The sequence below is a fragment of the Strigops habroptila genome, chromosome 10, assembly GCF_004027225.2.
Source record: "Strigops habroptila isolate Jane chromosome 10, bStrHab1.2.pri, whole genome shotgun sequence".
NCBI classification, from domain to species: domain Eukaryota; kingdom Metazoa; phylum Chordata; class Aves; order Psittaciformes; family Psittacidae; genus Strigops; species Strigops habroptila.
Window position 1 is genome coordinate 42995236 of NC_046359.1, and position 18067 is coordinate 43013302.

The 18067-nt window shown below is 40.8% G+C and overlaps 1 protein-coding gene across 5 annotated transcripts in view; it reads left to right on the plus strand.

Annotated features, from left to right (window-relative positions):
- UBR2 (ubiquitin protein ligase E3 component n-recognin 2) overlaps nucleotides 1-8805 on the plus strand; it is a 61629-nt gene extending 52824 nt beyond the window's left edge. For 2 of the 5 annotated variants that reach the window (XM_030499016.1, XM_030499014.1), the window contains exons 42-47: nucleotides 1689-1797; nucleotides 2050-2106; nucleotides 3720-3797; nucleotides 4103-4273; nucleotides 4942-5043; nucleotides 5800-8333. In XM_030499016.1, coding sequence (XP_030354876.1) covers nucleotides 1689-1797; nucleotides 2050-2106; nucleotides 3720-3797; nucleotides 4103-4273; nucleotides 4942-5043; nucleotides 5800-5941 — 659 coding nt within the window. In that variant the 3' untranslated portion in view covers nucleotides 5942-8333. Of the gene's footprint in view, nucleotides 1-1688; nucleotides 1798-2049; nucleotides 2107-3719; nucleotides 3798-4102; nucleotides 4274-4941; nucleotides 5044-5799 lie in introns of those variants that run through there. The other 3 variants (XR_003993408.1, XM_030499015.1, XR_003993409.1) reach the window with 3 other exon arrangements.
- The last annotated feature ends 9262 nt before the right edge of the window (nucleotides 8806-18067 follow it).

Here is an 18067-nt window from a genome sequence, read left to right on the forward strand (position 1 = left end):
ATCTGCTTTGTGTTAAATCAGCTTTTCAATACAAATAAATTACATTTATACTCTCTTTCCTAAGATGTTGACTGAATGAATGTGGGCTTATTACCAGTGCAGAATCATGTCTGCATAATGAAAAAGTAAAGAAAATATTGCTTCCATTTAAAAATGTCTTTTTAATATAGAGGCAAATGCCATTCTAGATTATTTAAAACAGAAAGTGGTGCTTTTCTGTTAAGAAGTGGCATTTCAATTATTTCAAATCTATTGGTCACTCTTTTCAAATGAGACATGCTTTTGCTTGCATTGGTTTCATTTGAATCAGCATCCCCCAACAATGTATATCTCTCTATAAATACACTACGTTACATTACACCCCAAATAATCGATGTTAGTAACATACTTTACTATCCTCCACATATGCTGTATGTAGGGATAGAGTATAAATCTGAAGATGCTAATAATAAGCGGGTTCCCGCTGCTTCAGGACTCGCATGCTGAAAGCAAAGTCTGATGCTTGGTGATGAGCTAACATGAGACAGCTCTTGTCAGAAGTATCTTTTTGACTTGGTACTTGTTGTAGGATGTTTCTTTGACATGTAGCTCCTCGACAAATTCTGTTTAAAATGTAGATTTTTTATTTTTTTTTTTTTTTCTCCCATGTAACAGTTGCAGTACTTCAACATTTGGGCTAAAAGAAAATAAAATTCCTGAACTTTGATTTTCTGTAACAAGGTTTCTCAAATTCATAGTCTGGACCAGTAGTGACCACTTGAGTTCTTTATGTTACGAGTACTCTAAAGATGAGGTCCAGAGTGCGTGTGTACTTCCAGACAACAGGTCCAAAGGCCTTTAGAGACTTGGTTATAGGAGAGAAGGAGAGGAAAGCTTTGCTTCACTTCTTTTACAATCCTCAAGTCCCAGGTGTTTGGATGGCCCTGCAGATCCCCACCACCGAGGGACATCCTGACGGTGGCCATGGCAGTGGGTGTTTTGCTTTCCTTTCCCATTCCCTGCCCCAGGACCCACTGATCCCACAACTGGCCTGTATTGCTCTTCTCTGATGTTTTACTGTGGGTTGCAAAATGGCAATTACTTGGGCATGAGAGGGAAGCGAGCACAACTTTTATTGTAATTCACTTCATTATTCAGGAGCAAAAGTGTCTGTGCCATGAAGAGGTACGGGTACTCTTTGTCCTGAAAGTTTGGAGAGCTGAGGCCCAGGGAGTCAAACCAATAGACTACTATGAATATGGCAATCTGGTGGTTGTGTCCTACATATTTTAGTAGAGTTTGGCATTGCAGGCATTGGCAGTGTCTGTATTTCTGAGGCTGTGGTATGCTACCTCTCTGTTTGTGTCAAGGTCTCCAAGGAGCACAAAGTGGCCATTTAGTGCCTGACATTAAAACAAAGACGTACTAAGTTGTAAAGGCCATTGAAATCTCTTTTGTGGTTTGTATATGACATGAAAAACAGGCTTAGGGGGGGAGTTTGAGGAAGGTTGCTTTTTGTTACAAGCAGTTGGCTGTCTGGTGCCTTTACTACCACTTTCGTACTTTATACCACATTTTTGGGGGAGGAATACAGCTGATTAAAAAAACAAAAAAGGATAGCTGTCCCATTATTTAGAGCTATATTTCATTTATTGTAGATAATACCATTTAAGAAAACGTAATTATGAGAATTATACTTTTTATTTCAGTCAATGGAACAAACCAGTTTGAACACTTATGTAGCTATCTTTCCTTGCCAAACAACCTCACCTGCCTTTTTCAAGAAAATAGTGAGATTCTGAACACATTAATAGAAAGGTAAGTCATGTTTATATGCTTAGCTTAAATAATATAAAGAACCCTGCACAAGAGTAATGGAAGTATTCTCCCAGGACTGCATGTCTACAAGTGAATTGTCGAATTTGAAAAGCATTTGTGAAAGAAGTGTTTTGAAAGCAATCCTTCTGGTTGTAGAGATTACTGAATAGATGTACTACGGATTTGTTGCTTATTTGGTTTTGGAAAGTATCATCTATTGAAGTTAAAAGCCAATTTTTATCTTTCTTGTAGTTGGTGCAGTAACAATGAAGTAAAAAGATACCTGGAAGGCAAAAGACAAGCTATCAGGTAAACATGGACAAATTTTAAGCAGAGACAGGGGAGAAACTTTAATGTTGCAGTTTTCTCCAAATATTTCTTTTAAAGGGTGTTTATAATAACCTAGTATCAGTTCTGGTTTATTGAATGACAAAGATATGAGGGGATAAGCAAAGAGATTTGGGGAATCCTGTAAGAAAAGTGAAATACTGCCTAATTAGCATATTTTAAAGGCAAAGTTAAATATTACAGTTTTATTTAGACTGATCTGCAGTAATCAGAGGCTATAACATTTCTTTTCATGTTTCCTATAGTAGATTTGTACCTTCTAATTCAAAAGATACGCTGTTGCTAAACGACATCTACAACCTTTGTTTAAAAATACCAGGCATTGAAGAGCTTTTTAAACTCTCCTATGAAAGAATCCAAGTTCTTCAATGAAATCAACACTGCATCAGTTGCTAAAAAGAAAATCTGCTTTTCATGCATTTCTGTTTGCTAAGCAATTCTTTTGAATTCAGAAAACATTTAATGCTTAGTGGGTGTAGAAAAGCGTTTGGGGTGTTTTTCTTTGTGAAGGTTGGGTAAAAATAGTGGTTATCAATTATCCAAATAATTATAAATGGAGGTTGACATTGCTGTCATCAAAAAAGATATCCCTATATTTTAATGTCCCGTGCTAAATACATAAAGTCAATCTTTCAGTGTTGTACATGCAATAAAGCAAAGTGACAAAAATAAGGATTAATCACTTCATCTGTTAAATACTAGGCTGTTAACAGAATTTCTTATACAGTAGGAAGAGCAGAACTGATTTCCTATTATGTGATTGTTGCCATTTCTTGCCATGTGTTCATTTTGCTGATTCTTAACTACTCTTCCCAAGATGGTCTAACTTGGCAGTGATTTTGTTTTCATCTCATCATATTGTTGTGCATTGTTACAAACCTCTGTTTACAGTTCACAGTCTAATTTGTATTATTCCTAGAATTGAAGATTATTAAAATTTAGTGTATAGCATCTGCCAAAAAATTAACTTTTAAGTGTTACTTCTAAAGATATAAATATTTGGCATTAAATAGATCCTTTTCAGTGCATGAATATTTTATGTTCTTCAGGATACAAGTTCTCTGAACTTGAGAGTCATGCTATTTTCCATTCAATATTAGTAACAAAAGGAAAATAGAATCATAGAATGGTTTGGGTTGGAAAGGACCTTAAGATCACCCAGTTCCAACCCCATGCCATGGGCAGGGACACCTCACACTAGACCATGTCACCCAAGGAAATAAAAAAGCAAACTGATAAGGGAGCAGAACAAATATTCAGTTAAACCTGTACTGACCTCCTCATGAGTTTTGCTAAAAGCATACATATGACATGGGTATTTTTCTGACTTTCTGCCTGTCATATAAATCCATTAAAAATATGACTAAGAAACTGGAGGTGGTCTAGTGGAGAGATGTGTGTTCCTTCTTCATGTGCTACCCTTTTACTCTGTGAATGGCAGAGAAGAGGAAAACTTTAAAAATTTAATTATTCCCAGATGCTGTTTAGATGAGTCAGGAAAACATGAATGAGTTTGATATCACTGTGTCTTATCCATTGAAGTATGAGTAGTTAATTTGATTGCTTTATTCTAGCTATGCAAGAGAGTCCAACAAATTAATAGACCTTCCGGATGACTACAGCTGCCTCATTAACCAAGCATCCAATTTCTCGTAAGTTGTATGCAATTATAGTGAGGAGCCCTAAAGTCTTCTGCTCCTTTTGATGAACTGGGAACCCTCTAGCCTGAAAGCATCAAAGTTGTTTATAGACTCAAAAAGTTAATGGCACATACTGATTGTTGTGGCTTCCAGCAAAACTGCTGGGTTATTTCAGTGAAGTAGAAACTGCAAGGATTTGTTTAACAATTAACAGCAGAAGTGTTCAAAAGTAGTTTTGAATCTTATCTTTTTACCATCTAGACTTAATACATACAAAATATTTTTCTTACTTTCTTTTATTTTTTGCTTAACAAAAGGTGTCCGAAATCAGGTGGTGATAAAAGCAGAGCCCCAACATTGTGCCTTGTGTGTGGGACCATGCTCTGTTCTCAGAGTTACTGCTGTCAAACTGAATTAGAAGGAGAAGATGTTGGAGCCTGTACTGCACATACATACACTTGTGGGTCTGGAGTGGGCATATTCCTTAGGTAAGGAGCTGAACACCTCTACTTACATTGCTAGGTTAGATGATGTGTGTAGAACATGAAATGAGTAGTTCTATAAATGGGATTGCAGGAGTGGTTTGTAAAGGCAGTGGTTTGCTTGTAACAGGGTTGCCTAAAAGCTAGAGTGTGTTTATCTTCCTTATGCTTTGATACAAGGTTTAGAGGTTGTTTCTTTGAAGATAAAGTATCATAGAAAATTTGAATTTCATTTTAAAGTGGATTTCTTTTCTCCGTGCATTTATTTCCACTCAAGTATTACAAAATGCTGAAGGTGAATACCTTAATTTTCTTGTTGCTGCTGTTGAAAACGTGAAAATTCATTTTAGTTGTCTTCTTCATAAAGTGAAAGGTTAGAAAATGTCTGGTTTTACTTTGGTGAATATTAGCGAGAAGTGAAATTATTTTATTCTCTTGTGTCAAGTGTTTTACATAGAGTGCAAATAATGGCATGAATCTACCTTGTTTGTAACTGCTACTGAGGGGTTACAACGGGAAGAGAATGAGATCTTTAGTTTAAAAAAAGTACCTTTAAAAATCTGTACATGCAGATTGTACAGAATGAAAGTAGAATTGGAAAAGGAGTGTCTATAGAATATAAGAAACTATTCACGTAAAACTCAATACCCAAAATCTACTCTGTGTTTCTCTAGAGTACGAGAATGTCAGGTGCTATTTTTAGCTGGAAAAACAAAGGGCTGCTTTTATCCTCCTCCTTACCTTGATGACTATGGAGAGACAGACCAGGGACTCAGGTAAGTGTTTTGAAGAATACATCTTTTAAAGACAGGAATTCTAAAGCTATCTGGTTTGTAACATACATTTTCTGTGTTACCTTTTAATTTTAATTACACAGGTAATGTTATATTTTGACGTTGCTGCTGCATCGAGTATCTTCAAACATTTTAATGCTAATATATGTTTTTAAGTTAAAACTATGGAAGATCATTCCCAGCTTATAAACAGTTGTCCTGAGGTGTAGAAGTTGCCTAGAAACTAAGGCTGAAAGTTTTATTTGTATATAGTGCATTTATTTGCATAACCTACATTGATTTTAATACCAAGTGAAAATACTATGAGATTAGTTTACTTAATGTGGGAGTTCTTTGTCTTAACTCCTGTCTCTGCTTCCTCTGAAAGTAGTAGTTGGGGGTTTGATACTGTTAATGCTTGCTACTTCTGAAACTGGTGTGAAAATCATAGAATCTGAACTGGTTCAGCATGGGAAGACTGCTGAAAACCTCCGTCCAGGCTTGTGTGGGCTGTACATGAGAATCCCGAAGGCTGGAGGGGACTGTTGAGCACTGAGGGTGGGCGACCAGACACAGTAGCGCTCCAGTTTCCTAATCCAAGTATCTGTTGATGTCTTCTGACAAGAGAATAATGTTAAAGGGTTATCTAAATATTTCTAGTATTTGAAAGGGTTATCTAATATTTAATATGTCACACGTGAGTGTTTGTGCTTAGCTGCAGTGTTTTATCATTCCTCATAATTATTCTCTCCTTTTCAGACGTGGGAATCCCTTACATCTGTGCAAAGAACGATTTAAAAAGATTCAAAAACTCTGGCAGCAGCACAGTATCACAGAGGAAATTGGACATGCACAAGAAGCAAATCAGACACTAGTCGGCATTGATTGGCAGCATTTATAATGCTTATCTGCTGAAGACTGGAACTTTATTAAGATTTTTGTAACTCAGTAAGCTTTTCAAAGGAGGGATTAGGAAAAAATGTTTGGGGGGGGGGGAAAAACCCCCAGGAACCCAGTCCTGTTATTTAATCTTTGTTTTACAATGTATTTCATAAAGATACCAGTTAACAGTAATCAAGTAAACTTTCTATGTAAGCAAGTTTTATTAGTCATATAATTTGCACTGTGCTTCCTTCACAGAAATGTCTTGGGTTATAAACCTGGGCAAACGAACTTGAGTTTCTGATAAAAAAAAAAAAAAGAATGACTCTTTTTGGAAGTCTGACTATGATTTTTCTTATGAACTGCAAGAGAAAAAGACTGCTGAAACAGAAACCAGATAGAGCACAATTCTGGATTGTGTTTTGCCCCTTACTAGTAATCTGAGCCATTTTATTTATTACTCTGCATTTTAATACTTAAGCTGTGTGTACATGCAATGGAATGAAGAAAGGAAGCAACTAATGTAGCAAATGGATGTTTCTGTCTGCATCAGTGGATAATTCACTCTTTCACTTGGTGTATCTAAAATGATTTTGCCATTTGGACTCTTGCAGCTTTCTTGCTTCCAGGTTTGTTTTAAACTAAAAAAAAACCCCTAACACTAGCTTTACAAATAAAATAATTTAATTTAAAGCTTTTTCCAGAGCATTGCACTCCTTAGAATGATGTAGTTTGTAATTTGAATTTAGCTGGGAAACCTTTTCACCTTCAATTATGTGATTGGTTATTGGTATTCAAGGATTGACATTGTGCTTTAGAAGGTATTTTAAGATAATGACAATACGTAAAATGTCACAAAGCTCATTTTATGTTAATTTGCAGAAGCACAGAGGATATTTTCATCATTTTTGGTAACAGTCAATTTTTAAGGTGCAAATCCCATTTCCTTTTTGTTGCAGACAAACGGAATGGTTTCCTCTGGCTTTGAAGGGCCACAATCACACTGCCCACATTTTTGCATAGACTCATTATTTTTTCTGTTGTCCCATCAAGTATATTTACTTCTTGGCTTGATTTAAAGCTCTGTAAAGATGTTTGCATATAGTATATTTTATAAATATATTCTATAACTGCGCAGATTTGCACTTGATCTGAGGGTGCCTGAAGGCAGTGAGATTTTCTAGTTGTACGTAATTAGACCACCAAGGTGTCTCTAAAAAGTGACATTCTGCTTACTGATTGAAAATAAAATCCATTACCTTCCTCTCTCCTATCTTCTGACAAATTAGTGAAATCTTAACTTACATAGTTCTGTTTCCTTAATAATCTGTCGTTCTTTTTAGTTAAGTCTTACTTTCTGACTACGTCCTCAGCCCAGATAAGCAATCCCTGAACTGTGTGCCACGTCTTCAGTTACACTTGGTCTGACTGAATTGTTTCTATTTTTACAGATTTAATGCTTCAGATCAATTTTGTATATTCATGGTGTACAGGACAATTTTTCAAACATTCAGTAACAGTATTGAGTGAAGATGTGAAGTAATAAAGAAACTTGGCCAACATTGATTTCTTTTTCTTAAAACCGGTACAGACTCCTCTTGTCTCTACTACCTGTTGTAGATCGAATAATTTATGTATTGCTGTCAGTTTTTATAAAGAGACATGCAGAAGTTGCAGGAAAAAATTACATTAATGCTTCATCTCTGCCTTCCCCTACTGAAGCTGGTTGACGTATCAACAATTTTCTGTGCATGGTACTTAGAAATCACACTTCTTTGGTGATGTTACTATTCCTTTGCAGAGAGTCTTGCTTCCTAAGCTGTGTGCCACAGTTTCAGATAATGTGTAACTGCATTGAAAAACTCTTTTCCTGTAAGCATAATATTAAAAAGATAACTGATGATACTGACAGATTTCTCTGTGCAAAGCAAAATACTGACAGCAAGAAGGATTATTTCTTGTCTTCCTCTGGGATCAGAGTCAGAGGCTGCAAGGTTGAATAGGTTGGTAAAATGATGACCATAAGTAACTGCAAAGGACACAAGTTATCATTTTTTTGCAGTTTAGTCATTCTTTACTCAAGACTTCTATTTTCTGATTTGTTTTGCATGTATTTATATTAATGTAGAAATATTTATATATAACATTGTTTCAGTATCAGGGAAATAATATCTGTAATAAATTGGCTATAACTTTAATATGTATGGATTGTGTGTACAATCTAGAATGTATTAAATGTTTGGGGGGAGGAAAAAACCCAACCCAAAACCCCCACAAAGTTCCCAAACATGAAACCATCATACAGAATACAAAACAAAGCTGAAAGCATCAAGTTAATGCTTTTGGTGTTGACATTCAATAACCGCTTGTTAAATGTTGCTTTTAGAGTTTTGCTGAGCTTGTTCCTTCAAGTGTGTCACCTTGTTAATCACAAGCTAACAGAAATACCTGGATGTGCAACATCTGCAGTTCCCTGGCTAGAAATGTAAGATGATTATATTATTAGTGTCATTTGCTTCAGTCAGCTAAACCTTTCTTGACCTCTACCAGAGTCCAGTCGTCGTCTTAAAGGATTGTAAATTGCACTTTTTAAGGGGATGAGGGGTGAGGTTCACATCACTGATGTTTTTACTCTGTTCATACTTTGTAATCCCCCCAAGCTGCCATAGGAAGCTCACTTTTACTGTGGTGGAAGTACCTAACCAAGACAGCACCTCCTGCCTTCTAACCTGTGCCAAGAACCAGTGCTCCCCACAACTCTCTACCTACTTCATCGGTAATGTTAAGGGGAATTTGTTGGCTGAGGTGAAGTGCTCATGGATTCTCAGCCTATTTACATCTCAGCTCTCCCCCAATTCCCTACAGCTTCTTCCTATGTCCTCAGAGCAGTCTTCATGCTGATGATTAAGCAAGTAAAATTCCTGCCTCATTTCCCACTCTACCACTGGGAACAAACTGGACTGAAGGGTTTGATGTGCTGCTGCATGATATGGTTAACTTCTGCTGGGACAGGGAACACTGCACATGCAACTGTACAGACCCTCTTCTGTCCTTTGATGTTTGACATGAAGCCCCACCAGCTCTCATGCTCCAGCTCTGCCATCCTGTTTTAAGTGCATTTTATTTTATGCTAAATGACTTGGTGTTTTGTTTAGAAGGTCCGTCACTGTGATAATTTTCTTCATGACCTGGATGTGTAGAGGAGAAGCCAGATGCTCGACCTACTGCGCAGGTACCTTCAGCACAAAATCCCAGCCATTTTCCTTTCTGGAAGATGAAATTGCACAAGGGGAGTTGCATCTCATATCTCCTCACAGTAAAGTCCTGTTACAATCAACTGAGTATGCAGTCTGCCTGACTTCTGCCCTGGACTCTCCTTTTATGTTCCTTTCTAGGAATTGCCTTTGGCAAGCAGTGGTGGCTCTGTATTTCCATTCCACTGTTGAGATTATTGAGTATATGTCAAATGTGACAGTATTAAACAGTTTTGGCTTGAATATAAGCCCCTGGGAAATGCCACTTGTAACAGTTGGATTTCCAACTGTTCATTGCTACCCTCTGTGCCTGAAAATGTAGCCAGGTTTCTGTCCACCTTGCATTCTGTCTGGTCTGCATCTCCTGACATCAGTTAGAAGGATGTTGTCTGGAATCGTATTGGAAGCTTGTCTAAAGTCAGACATCTGCTGTACAGAGAAAGTGGGTTTACAGTAACTTCCATTTACTAAGAAGCAAAAGAGGAACAGGCCTTTAGTCCAGCAGTTGAATGACTTTTGTCCATGACCAGGATAGGGAGGCTATCTCTGATAAGAGCAAGAGATAACTGGGGGTTGATCTTTGTGGGGCTTCTGGTGTGATCTTCCATGGCAGGGGGATTGGAACTGGATGATCTTAAGGTCCTTTCCAATCCAAACCATTCTGTGATTCTGTGATTCATGTTCTCATATTGAAATCTGCTCTGTTACCTGGCCCGTCCTGCCTCTCAGTGAGAGCGGAATGGTGCTCTTCATATCTCAACTGGCATTAAAGGAAAACTTTCTTAAGGAGGCATCTACTTCTCTACCATTAGCTGTTCAGTTCCTCAGCCCCTTATGGTGAGGGTCCCAGAGTCCTACAAGGCCCTGCATAGAGAAGGTTGGAGACTTTAGTGACATGGTTTAGTGGTGGCCTTGGCAGTGCTGGGGTAAAGGTTGGACTTGATATTAAAGGTCTTTTCCAACCTGGTTGAGCCTTTGATTCTGTCATTCATGGGAACAACACTGGATTCAGTTATTATCAAGGCTTGCCTTCTGCAGGAATGCTTCCAGGTGCTCAAGGAGTGAGGACAGCCAGGGAGCCTGGAGCCTGCCAACCACGCCTCTGCCTACACGGCCAGCATGTCACCATCTGACTATCCACCTCCTCCAGGTAACTGGTTCAGGTTGTATGGGACTGCTTCAACACAACCTCAGGGACAGGCACACAGAAAGGTTGCCTACCAGTCATGGGAAGTCTTGGAGACAAGTTGTCTTTGGGGAAACATCTCTTCTTACCATGAATTAATGTATTTTGTTTTTTCTGAATGTTTAGAAGAATGGGAAGGAGTAGAGTTGGCTTCTCTTTTGGGCTATGTTCAAGCAAAGGTGGAAAGAGTCCCATAGTAAGAACACTGCAAACAGGTATTGCTGAGGCAAAAGAAGTCTCCATCATGTAGTGCCTGATGAAAGTCTGTGTGTGGATAACAGATTAATCTCCGGTTGCTCATAACTTCTAGTAAGCGGCTTCACTGTGTTGCAGTGTCATTTGTGGGTTTGGGGAAGCAGCCTAGCCCAGGTTCTGGGAGCTCTTCCACTGGAAAGCCCTCTGAGGCCTGACTGGAAATCCCACAGAGCCATGCTCTTCAGACTGTTGGCAGCTTTTTCCAGTAACAGGGAGGAGGGGGTCTGTTATTACCGATTTTAGTCCAAGGCCAGCAATGGTCAGGAGAAATGGCAATTCCTGGTTCTGTTCTGGAAGAGTCAGCTCAGTTTCTGATGGCTAATTCAGGTGTGGCTTTTATTTAGCTGTATTGAGCTAGTTTTCATAGAATCATAGAATGGTTTGGGTTGGAAAGGACCATAAGATCACCTAGTTCCAATGCCCAGCCATGGGCAGGGACGCCTCACACTAGACCATGTTGCTCTGCCTTGAACGCTGCCAGGGATGGGGCATTTACCATTATTTTGTCAATAATATTATCTTAAATTAATCAATACATATTTTATTAATCATGCTGCAGGCTGATACAGGAACAGAAGGTCAGTGAAATCAGCCACTTACAGAGCAGGGCCCTTTGAACAGCACATGTTGAAAGTGTGTTGTACCCTCTGGTCACGCTGTTTAGTACACCTTAGCATCAGCTGGCCCTGAGAAGTACCTGAGTATTTATGGTGATAGGTGGAAGCTTTGTACTAAACCATCTTCTTGCTTCAGCTTGAGCCCCCAGGGAAGGGCATGTTGAAGCTCCTTGGCTCGGGTGTAAACAACACGTTGCTGAGCACCTACCCACTTTATTGCTGTCAGTCACATCCTTGCTTATCTATACATGCTGCTCTTTAAAGGCTTAAATTATTTCTTCCCGTTTCATGCATGTATGTTTCTTGTCATACTTTACTCATAGCAGCTTTAACATTTCTTCTACAAATCTTTGTACTAAGTGTAAGAACTGCTTTGCATATTCTTATCTTGAGGCTGTTCCGTGTTCATCCTCTATTTTTTTTTTTCCCTGCTCTTCTGCCACCTTTCCCCCTCTCCTGGCATGCAGACATTAGGTGCCCAAATCTTACATCTTTGTGTCTTGATGGAGAGATTTGTCACTCTTGGAGGCAAAAAGAAGAGGGAGAGTATAAGGAGCCTTGCAGTGTGCTGGGTGTAGTAGCTAAGAAAGGACAAGTGCTGAGCTTCATCTCCATGACAGCAATGATTAAATGTTGCTTTTTCATCAGTGTGAGAATACTTATTTTCACAATGTCTTTCAGGCAGCCTGAGTTCGGGGGGGTGAGTTTTCCAGCTTGTCCTTTGCGTAGGATCCTGGAAGGAAAGACAGCCGGGGGCAGGGACCACTGAGCTCAGGTTAGTGCCAGCATCTGGGCACACCACTGCCCAGGACTGGGCAGTGGTGCTTTAGGGACTTACGCACCCAAATTTACTTTAGGGACACCACTGCTTTAGGGACTTACAAACCAAGGTGTGATTTGAAATCAACCCCATATTTAAGGAATCATGTGCGGAATGTATTTCTGTACTTGCAGGGCTTTAAACGTGGAGGATGCTGAAGTGTGTTAACAAATCAGAGAAAAGGTGATATAAAAATAACGAAGGCAAGGAGATCAGCAATGTGTTCCGAAGAGTGTTAGCTTTGACATTGGAGGCTGCCCAAATCTCAGTGCTTTGATGCTATTTAGCAGAACAAAACCTTTGCTTCAGCTTCTGCAGAGTGAAACTTCCAGGTTTCAACCTGCTCTAGTGGAAGGTGTCCCTGCCCGTGGCAGGGGGTTGGAAATGGGTGAGCTTTAAGGTCCCTTCCAACCCAAACCATTCTATGACTATGAAAACGTTTGTGGGTGGCATTTCAAACAGTTGGGCAGATGTGGAATTAAAGTTATGCAGGAGTTGAGAGGTGTCACACCACCTAAGACAGCAAACCCAGAACCAGCACGGTTGCTTCATTGCAATGGAGCATCATGTACTCAGGGTGGAAGCCCTGCTCCAGGCATGGCTAGTGAGGTGTGTGTGGTTTCCCAGGGCTGTGGTTGTAGGGAAAGGAGGATGAGGCCGTTTCCTGCTCTCAGAGCTTGTAATCTTGTAAGTCTTCACCAGTGACCAAGACCTAGTTGTGAAATACCTGAGGAGGGTCTGTGGCCCAGGGAATGTGGGCTTGCATGAGCTGCACTCCTGGTTGAGCACCAGCTTGCAAAGAGGCAGGGGACAAAGTCTTTTTGTCCTACTGGAGTTGGGGACATGCTGTGCTAGTAATTATTTGAGATCTAGACATACTTTTGTGAGTCTCTTCCTGAACAAAATGCTCCCTGAAATAAACTGAATCCATTTTTAACATTACCTAATCTAAAGAATACCCCATGGCAGGGGGTCGGAACTGGATGATCTCAAGGTCCTTTCCAACCCAAACTAATCTGGGATTCTATGAATAATCTGAAGTGATCTAAAATTAAAAGAAAAAAATAAAAAGAGAATAAATTTACATTTTAGGTCCTAATTGCATTTAGGATTCTGGGGTGCAAACAAGAAATGCTCTCATAATTTACTGACTTCAAATATGCCTACAGCAGCATTGCAGAATCAATGTTACTTCTGCTCCTGATTAACTTGTGTAATTAATGACAGATTCATTCCTATGAACCTGAGAACTCACCGTGCTCTTGTTTATTTCCCACCTGTATTCTTGCCATCTTTCACCTTAGTCTGTTACTGGTGTCAGAGAAAACATGGGTGTGAATGGGAAAACTCACCCGTTTGACAGTGTGTGTTTAAGGCAGAGCTGTGCCACCCTCTGAACAGGTTCCTCAGGTGGCTGGGAAGGGAAAAAGCAGTTCTTAAAAGCCCAGCTCTACATGCGGGGACTCTGTGTGTCTTGGAACAGAGGAATGCAGCGTACACTGAGCTGCTGCCCGGCGGGAGGGTCGCTCTGTGTGTGTGTCTGCAGAGCTGGGAGGGACGGTGGCTCTTGGGCACTGCTGTTTGATTCTGTATCGTTGCGTAATTCAAAGTGACCTCTATGGGGTTTGGGGGTTTTTTTCCCCAAGAACTAAAGTTCGTTTTCACCCTCCAAACAAGAGTGTCTGGGGAACTGTGTGCCTCAGATGCACTCTTTGGTGTCTTCCTTTCTTCGCCCCTCCAGCTGCAGCCGTGCCTCACCAAGATTCCCGTGCCCTAGTCTCACCATTTCCTATTCATAGAATCATAGAATGGTTTGGGTTTGAAAAGACCTTAAAGCTCATCCAGTTCCAACCCCCGCCACGGGCAGGGACACCTTCCCCTAGAGCAGGTTGCTCCAAGCCCCTGTGTCCAACCTGGCCTTGAACACTGCCAGGGATGGGGCAGCCACAGCTTCTCTGGGCACCCTGTGCCAGCGCCGCAGCACCCTCACAGGGAAGAGCTTTTTGCAACCCTGACGCTGTTTTGCCTTGGACCGTGGTGTAACCTGTGTGTAGGCTGGGTTGCCTGGTGAAGCCGTGTGTCTTCCATCAGGTGACAGGCTGCAGACCTGCCCTTTGCTCTTTGTTTTGCAAAGGTACCTCTGGTTCCTGCACCACCCTTTACTTCGAGAACAAAGTACAGAAATGCACCTCATAGTGAGCTTCGGCGCTGACTCACTTTAGGGACTATCCTCTTTTTAGTAGAAACAGGTTAATCAGGCAGAACCTGCTCTGTGTGTGTTGCTTTGGAGAGGGCTGGTTGGATGGGAGCTGGGAGCCCTGGCACTGCAGGACAGGGCTGTGTTCCCTGGGGAAGATGCTGCAAAGCCTGTGCTCCTGATAGAGAGCCCACAGAGCTGAGCTCCAGGCCAGGCTCCCTCCAGCTTTCCCACCTCACAAACGTGCTTTGGATCCAAAGCTCAGTGGTACCCATGAAATGACCCAGGAGCAGCAAATGCAGGTGCTTTGAGAGGAGTTTTACTACTTCAGTCTTCCAGTCCCTGAGCACTATAGGTCTGATGATACCATTTAACATAACTATTGAAAAGGAAGTCTCACATCTGCATCGCTTCACAGCTGAGAGCTGCATTGCTGTTACCAGAAATAAGTTTCTCTAAGCCTTCATCTCCCCGCAGGGGGCTGTTCTCACATGGCTCCATTCTATTTTTCTGGCCTTAGCTCTTAATTAACTAATCTCTAATAATGCTCTTTTTTTTTCTTTAATAAGCATTTGTGATGTGTCCCCGTTTTACACTGCTGATGGGGAGAGCAGCGCTCGGGTTTCCTACAAAGCAAACAAGTTTTGCTGGAAAAGAAGGGTTTTGCTGGAAATCCTTTTCTTTACATCAGCCTTGAAAATCTTCCCCCACCATTAGCTCGGAGGCTCACGGTGCCTCGGAGCCCAATATAGCATCCCCAGGCTCTTTGCTAAGCTGCACACATGCATTTGGCTGGTATTATAAAATGTCCCAGCTCATGCAATGCACAGAGGCTAATCTTACCAATTGCATTAAGGCTACTTAGGAATTAATAGCTTTAAGGAAGCTGTTTATATTTCCTCCTCTAAAGCACTTTAGTGAACATTCTGGGTCCCTTCAAAGAAATGTCACCAGTAAAATAGTGCACTTGTTGTCATTTCTTTTAAAGAATAAATGGTATTTCTTAACAGCTGACACCTCAAGGCCTTGGGCTGGCTCTGGGATCCGGGTACTTGGATTTAAGCCGGTAATCCATCTGGAGGTACCTAAAAAGAAGTGGCCTGATTTGTATGAATTAAGCTTATGTCCTTCTACAGTTTATTAGTTGAAAATCAGGGCACGGCTCTGGACGTTGTTGGGTTGCTGCGGGCAGATTTGTCCACCTGAGCTTTACACTTACATTTAAAGTAACAGTGATATTTTCTTCTGAATGCCAGTTGCAAGTTCAATTGAAATGGGTGGAAAAAAGAGGTTATAAACCGAATTTAGCTGATTGTCAGAGATCCTGAGGGTGCTGGTGGTTTCACCTCTTGAGCACCCCTAGAAGTTAAGGCCTGTGAAGATGTTTTAATTCCTGTGTACTATAAGAGGCTACTACTAAAATGGACCAGCAAATTCTATTTCTAGTAAGAGGCCAGTGATTTAGGGGTCTGTTTGCACATCCTGAGCTTAGCAGGGCATAGAGAAGAGGAAGGTTTGCTTTCTCTCTGAGCGTTATGCGGAGGGGGAAAAAGCTTCCCACCTATGCATGAAACAGGTCCAAAAAATAAATTCAGAAGCAAGAAGTCAGCAGTAATGCAAATTAAAGAAATCTGTATTAAATTGTGTGCATTTAAACATTTTCTTTCAAGAGGTTTTACTTGCAATAGAATTTTTAATACCTAAACTTACATTTGCAGGCAGCAGAGATACCTTTATCTAGAACAGCATTTGCAATGTCACAAGAAAGTAAATGTAAGGTTGGTAAAATGATATATTACATGTAGTATTTTACAAAGCAGACATTAAAATCTTGTAGTAATGGTGTTACAAAGATCTTCATTAACCAAGAGGCTTTATTTTAGACAGCATTAGCATATACACTATTTCTTCTTCCTTGTATGAAAGCCTGATTCCAGTGCTATTCTTCATAAACCTGTCTCAGATGGTGTCTCTATCCGCCTAATACCATGAGACCCTTGCTCTGGGAACTGGCTGCTCTAATGTGGTGTTGAAAGAGGAATTTGACAATTTGTTATATTGCATTAGCAATAGGCTGAAAAGAAATAAATATAGAGACCACAAATAACTGGAGAGTCCTGCCTAAATCAGTGGCCTAAACCAGATTTCTAGGGCAGCAGTAAATGTAGGTCTCACTGAAATCTCAAATGTCCAGTCACGAGACTGGTATAAATCACAGCACGCTGAAGCCTCACAAGGAAAAACTCTGGTTAATCCTTGCAATGCAGCTCCTACCCTTATGTGACTCCTCTGAAAAGTTCTTCTGGGGTGTATGTGGCCACATCATGTGCCAGCCACAGTCCTGTTCTTCTCTAACGGGCCAGCTGAGAGGAGCAGCCGGCCGTGGTGGTGTCTTACTGAGAAGGAAGGAGTTGGTCTGGTTCATACAGTTCTGCCATGCGGAGTGTCCTCGGCAAAGCACCAGATGATAGGCTGTGGTGAGCAGCAAGTTGGCTTTTATGTTAGTGCCCCTCTTCTAGTCAGTCTTAAGCACAAAAGAACAGAGTTGACTTTTTAATTCATTATTGTGACTAAGCTCATTGTAACTAAAGTGAAAAGCTGTGACCAGCTTTGAAGAAGTGAAAGGATACCACAAATACCTGCTAAAGTCAAACCTTGCATGCAGATGGCCTGAAACAGCCTGGCCACCGAGATGCAGACCATGGCTTGATGTACGGACGCATCCCTGCCTGTCCTGCTGTGAATGGTCTGTCCATCCTAGAAGGAGTTTGAACAAAAGCTGGAGGAGCTGAGTGCTGCTGGGGCAAGTACACAAGTGATTAAGAATGAAAACTAATGGGCAGTAATTACAGCAGTAATTAGGCAGCTGCAAACATGGCTTTGTTTGAAGACCAGCCAGGACCCACTAAGAAAGCTCTCCCAAGCACACCACAGAGAAGTAGAGGTTTTGCACAGCCAGGGTAAAACTAAACGTGGTGTCTGGCTTGTAGCCGAGATGCTGCAGTCGTTTGTGCAGGAGGCTGGGGTTTGCTCTCGGGGGTTTCCTTCCCTTTAGCTGAAATTAGCTGGCAGCTGCAGATACACTCAAGATGATGCTTTAGGGCATCACTTCACTTCCCCATCGCCTTCCCTTCTAGAGGCCATGCACCACTGCAGACTCTTTCCGCACCTTATTCCAACTTTGTGTATGAGAACAGGGTCCTGAGAGATGCAGCAGCATATGCTTAACGTGCCTCCCCTTTGACTTCAAAGATATAATGAAGGGTACTGTATCACTGATAGAGAAAAATAAAACTTGTAAAATTTGATCTTTTGCGGGATGATTTAAACTTACTTTTCCCCGGCCTCAAAGCTTGAGGCTTGACATACGTGTGGATGAATGGTGTCCATTTGCTAGCACCCCGAAAACATTTAAAGTGTTAGTTCTAAGTAAGCAACCTCTTTTTTTGTTGTTGTTTTGGGTTTGTTTTTTTCTTGTCTTAAAACCAGTTGGGCTTGAATATTCTGGAGCCAGCAATGATGTGTTACATACTTCTTACCATATCCAGAATACCCGTAACTGGCACATGCTTGTAGCACTGATTCCACCCGCTACAAGAGGAATCTTCTAAGCTTCTGCTTGTTTAAATACAAGGTGAAGCAAAAGTCTACAACAGGCTTATTCAAGACATCCAGGCTGAACCCTCCCCCCGAGAACAAACCCCATAAATCTTACCTTAAAGTTGTTTTCATGATACTTGTGCTGCTTCATTAAATTACAGTTTTTGCTTAGGACATAAAATCTCAGCAGAAGTTTGCATTTTGTTCTATGTACAT